At 36.8% G+C, this 4537-nt stretch overlaps 1 protein-coding gene across 1 annotated transcript; it reads left to right on the top strand.

Moving 5' to 3' along the window:
* Positions 1–417: 417 nt before the first annotated feature.
* LOC140232385 (uncharacterized) lies at positions 418–3190 on the top strand. Its single transcript, XM_072312512.1, has 3 exons — positions 418–755; positions 1776–1897; positions 2686–3190. Exons 1-3 carry the CDS (start codon positions 638–640, stop codon positions 2794–2796), a joined length of 351 nt encoding a protein of 116 aa, XP_072168613.1. The 5' UTR covers positions 418–637; the 3' UTR covers positions 2797–3190.
* The last annotated feature ends 1347 nt before the right edge of the window (positions 3191–4537 follow it).

Here is a 4537-nt window from a genome sequence, read left to right as displayed (position 1 = left end):
GCTGGTGATTAAGACCACCTGTCGTAGGAAGTTTCCAGCATTAGTTGACGGTATATCAGGCAATTTTCGGGCAACCTTTGTTAAAAGGGTGTGCGCAAAAGTTTGGATGAGTCTACATAAGGATCGAGGTTTTCATGAAACACTGAATCTCGATGAGATAACTTTAGCTAAATGAACCTTCATAACCTCATCTGACAATAAAGGGCTTACGTAATCTATTACAATAATTGTATGTGCTACATGCTGAGAGCAAAACATTTTTCTTGGTAGCCAATAAGCTTGTTTAATTCTGCCCTTCATTTATAGCAACAGTTGATGAATGTTAAACCACCAGAACGAAACATTCATTTTATTTGAATACTACAAAACTCCTGCATTCCGTTAAAAACGGGGACACGTTTCTGTCAGCTGTTCTCTCAATTCGGTGTACATCCTCGAAATTTTAGAATGCAGAACAAGCTTACAGGTTGTTAAGGGTTACTTTCGTTACTTACTGTATAGGCATCAGAGAATGGATCTTTTCAGTCATAAATGCTTTCTCGTAATCACCCTTCCGTGATTGCATGGCGAGACTTTTGAAGGGAGGACACAGCGGTGCTAATAAAGAATCTGTGCATGATATCGAGAGCAAAGAGACATGCTTCTGTTCGTGAATCCCCTATTTATCCTTGCCCTGGCCCTACTGTTCTCGACTACCATCGGGACAGGGACGGCTCCAAAGACGAGGGCGGACACAGTCAAACGTTCTACAAATGGTGAGATAAACTGTTTGTTTGTTTGTTTGTTTGTTTGAGGGGGAATTATCAGTTGGCAAACATCTTGCATGTATCATTTTCCTGTACCACTGAAATTCATTTGTCACATTAAGTTTTTTTTTCTTTTGTTTTCATTGCGGATAAAGAAATAAAATTCGCTCTTTGCTGCTTTGAAAGGTGCACTAATCAAAGTCTTGGTTGCAGCAATTTAATAAAATCTTTCCTGTTTTCGTCTCAGCGCTGTGGGAGGTCAACTAGAGTATAGTCAAAGAATAGAGCGCTTCAAAAGATAAAAATGAATACTTTAGGTCTTATCGTCACCATCGAATTGCATTTTTTTGGTCAATAATTTACCCATTTGATTATAAGCACTCATCGTTTTTGCAAAGGGGTCATCTCACGAGACCGACACCCACGAGTCATACGGCTCACGAGTTCGACATTGAAAAAAGGTACATGAGTCATACAGCCCGTGACCTCAACACTGTGCAAATATAAGACACATGAGTCCGACAGTATACAGGCAAATAAGTCGGATACTATTTGCTAAAGAGGCACGACACCGGCATTACATCACGGTTAATGTGTCGGTCTCGTGGATCCTTTTTTGCGTATACAGTGTCGAACTCGTGGACCTTACTCACGTTGTTAGCCTCGAACACGTGGGCCTTGTTTGTCGCGTGTCGGACTTCAAATATTGGGCTTTTTTGCCTAGTTTCGGGCTGACGGACTGAGACTCGTAGGACGGTGTCGAACTCGCCACGTGCACCCGTCATGAGACCATATTTTGGGATTCCGCAAGTTCAGCGAGAAAAACAATAGGAAAACGCCGTGTGTGTGTATGTGTGTGCGTACTCATAGGTTTTGTTTTTCTTTTCTGCAGTGCGAGATTGAAAAACAAAAAACAAAAAACGAAGTCTAAACGACAAAAAAAAAAAAAACACGGAAAACCCAAATTCATAATTACTGTCCCTAAATGCTAAATCCTGACTTTATTTGTTTGTTTTACATTTCTTAAAGACTTCGCAGGACCAGAGGGGGAGTTTATTGAAATTGCCCTTGGGGATCACCGCAAGAACCTTTGGACTCCTGTTAACATGACCCCTGACCTCAAGGCCAACAAAATGTCGGCAAATCGAAGGGTAAATAATTATTTCATCAGAATTGCTTATAGTCTGTAAAGCAATTTCATCTTAGATTTTCTATAAGTCAAAGTATATGCGAAGGTAATCTAGCTGGTACAGTGTTCTTCGCGCAAAACGAATAAAATGCTTCGTTCGCTTAAAAAAAGTGTAACATAATGTTTTGTGGGTCTGTGTACTAAATACCGCGTTCAACGGTGATAACGAAATGATCGTCTTGTGTATTAATATACTCCTCTATCAAATTGACAGGGGCTTATTGATACTATTCCAGTAGCTTATTAAAACCAATGTCGCTGTGTCCCTTGAATTATAATTCATTTTTTTTTATAATGTGTTATACATCTAGAGATTATCAATGATCAATGAGAGAATTTTGAAGGAAATTGTCCGAGAAATTTTTATATAGAATTCATGGAATTGGCGAAGTGCCATTCTATATTCAAGTTGGTATAGAGCAAAATAGAATTTTTAAATTTCATGACAATATGAAATGAAGGTTATTGATAGATGCAAAATACAAACTATAGTGAGGAGAGGTTGTCGTTACATAGAGCTGATCTGCATACATGCAAGTTAATCTTCTCAAGATTTCAGTTCTTACGTTGAATTTAATATTTGTATTTACAAATGTGATTATCTTTCTCATCAAATTGTTGCGATGTAATAATCATTCAAATTTTCGGCGTTAGCAGTTAAATATGTCTTGCAGCAATCCTCCAAAGCTCTTTCATGGATGGTTATGTTACTGGACTTTAAGGACCTACTGTCTTCATTTTCCTTTGCAGAGGAAGCGTGGACTTCCAGCGGCAAACTCAAAGAAGGAGGAAGTACTAAGGACAGAACATCCGTCAGAGAAATACAATGCCATCAGAAACACGGATGGATACGTTTCGTAGTCTTTAAAACACAGCTGTTGGATAGAATAGACCGTTGTAGCCTGTGACGTGAATGTTTGATTCATTCAGATCTCTTTATTTGATAGGGGTGTATAGATTTATAAAAGAAACGGAAAATAGCACATATATATGATAATAACAATGACAAAAATTATGAATAATCAGGTATTAATCTATGATGTAAAATAATCTAAATCTGAATATATTTATCAACTATGCATAATCCACTCAGGTCATTACATAGAGAATCGCATAGATTTGTATCAAATTAAATGAAAATAACACACAGATATTCTATTCTGAAATTGATGATTATTATTACTGTTTGATTTATATATTCATTATTAGTCATTCACGACACTACCAATGATGATCTAATTTAGAACTAAAAATTAACGCCATTGACTGATTTTCTTCCAGCCTATAAGGTATATGTTACCATTCTTGCAGATTTAATTTTTGTTAGTTTCTCAGATGACAACAACGTATCGAGGGCCATGAATGAATAAAATTCATAATGCAACATTGGTATGTGTGACTTGTTTGGACGTGCATCATATATATCGCACAGGTCATTCATCTACAGTTGAAGAGTTTGTTTGCCAAAACCGATAAGTCCATATTTGCCAAATGGAGATATTTGCGATTAAAGGTCAAGAAAAATACAGAGAATAATAAGAAAATTTTTGCTTCTTTTGACCATAACTTCAAAAATATACCTTTATATGTAGTGACCAATATATCATTTAAAAGGTATTATTTTGTACTTTATGACAGAGACCGTACTTCAAAATCTTAAAAAATATACTTATCGGTTTTTGCAAACAAACTCTTCAGTTCATTCTCAATAACCATACATAATTATGCCTCATAACATTCGTACCGTATAGCCATACAGCAATGTTAAAAAAATAACAAATAACAGACAAAATACTATATGATCTGCTTGTTACCAAATGTTTAATCGCTTTATTGACTTTGTCGATAAACAATTTCCAAGTACAAAGGTCACCAGAATATTAATCATGATGTTATGGTCATGACTTTCTTACATTACTTCCGACATTATTGATTTAAAGAAGCGCTGATGATGTTTCTTACCCTATCAACATCGACGATTATCTTTCATCCACTCACAACAAACGATTGTCATAATACAGATGGTTACTGGAAGATCAGCAGCTGAAAAGGGCACGATGCTATTGAGAAGGGGGAGTGAGGGGCGGAATGGGGAGCGGAGGGGCACCCCTTACAATGGCATGAATCCTTGGAAGTCATGGGTGCTTTTCTTGAGAGGTTTTGTGTTTGTTTTGTGTTTTTTCCTCTTTCTTTGTTCTTTGGGCCAAATCTGTGTGTGTGTGTGTGTGGGGGGGGGGGGGGGGCGTTCTGCATTGACAGGACTGATACTGACACTACTTTTCCAAGAGATAACTATTGTTCCGATATCACACAAAAGTACATTAATTTTTCAAAGCGATGATTTTTTTTTTGGTCAGTTTGTATTGTTATTTTCACAACCACTTTCTTGCTTCAAGAATGTAAGAATTGTCGAAGGAAAATGGTGCTCATTGACTTAATTTAAAAAAAAAAGTATGTTATATCATCCGACTGTGTGCTCTTCATGATCAGTGGGGATTTCAACACTTAACCCTCTGCATTAGTCCCTGCTTCTCAACCAGTGGGCCGCTATTATGTCGGGTCAAAATGAATAATGAATATATATATATATATATATATATAT

The sequence above is a fragment of the Diadema setosum genome, chromosome 8, assembly GCF_964275005.1.
Source record: "Diadema setosum chromosome 8, eeDiaSeto1, whole genome shotgun sequence".
NCBI classification, from domain to species: domain Eukaryota; kingdom Metazoa; phylum Echinodermata; class Echinoidea; order Diadematoida; family Diadematidae; genus Diadema; species Diadema setosum.
This window is presented reverse-complemented; position numbering and strand designations above follow the sequence as displayed.

Bases quoted from the DNA above. Each gene is read 5' to 3' on its own strand.
- LOC140232385 (XM_072312512.1), top strand. From the start codon at position 638: ATGCTTCTGTTCGTGAATCCCCTATTTATCCTTGCCCTGGCCCTACTG. The intron at 756-1,775 runs GTGAGATAAACT...CATTTCTTAAAG, and splicing joins AGTCAAACGTTCTACAAATG to ACTTCGCAGGACCAGAGGGG. The intron at 1,898-2,685 runs GTAAATAATTAT...TTTCCTTTGCAG, and splicing joins AAATGTCGGCAAATCGAAGG to AGGAAGCGTGGACTTCCAGC.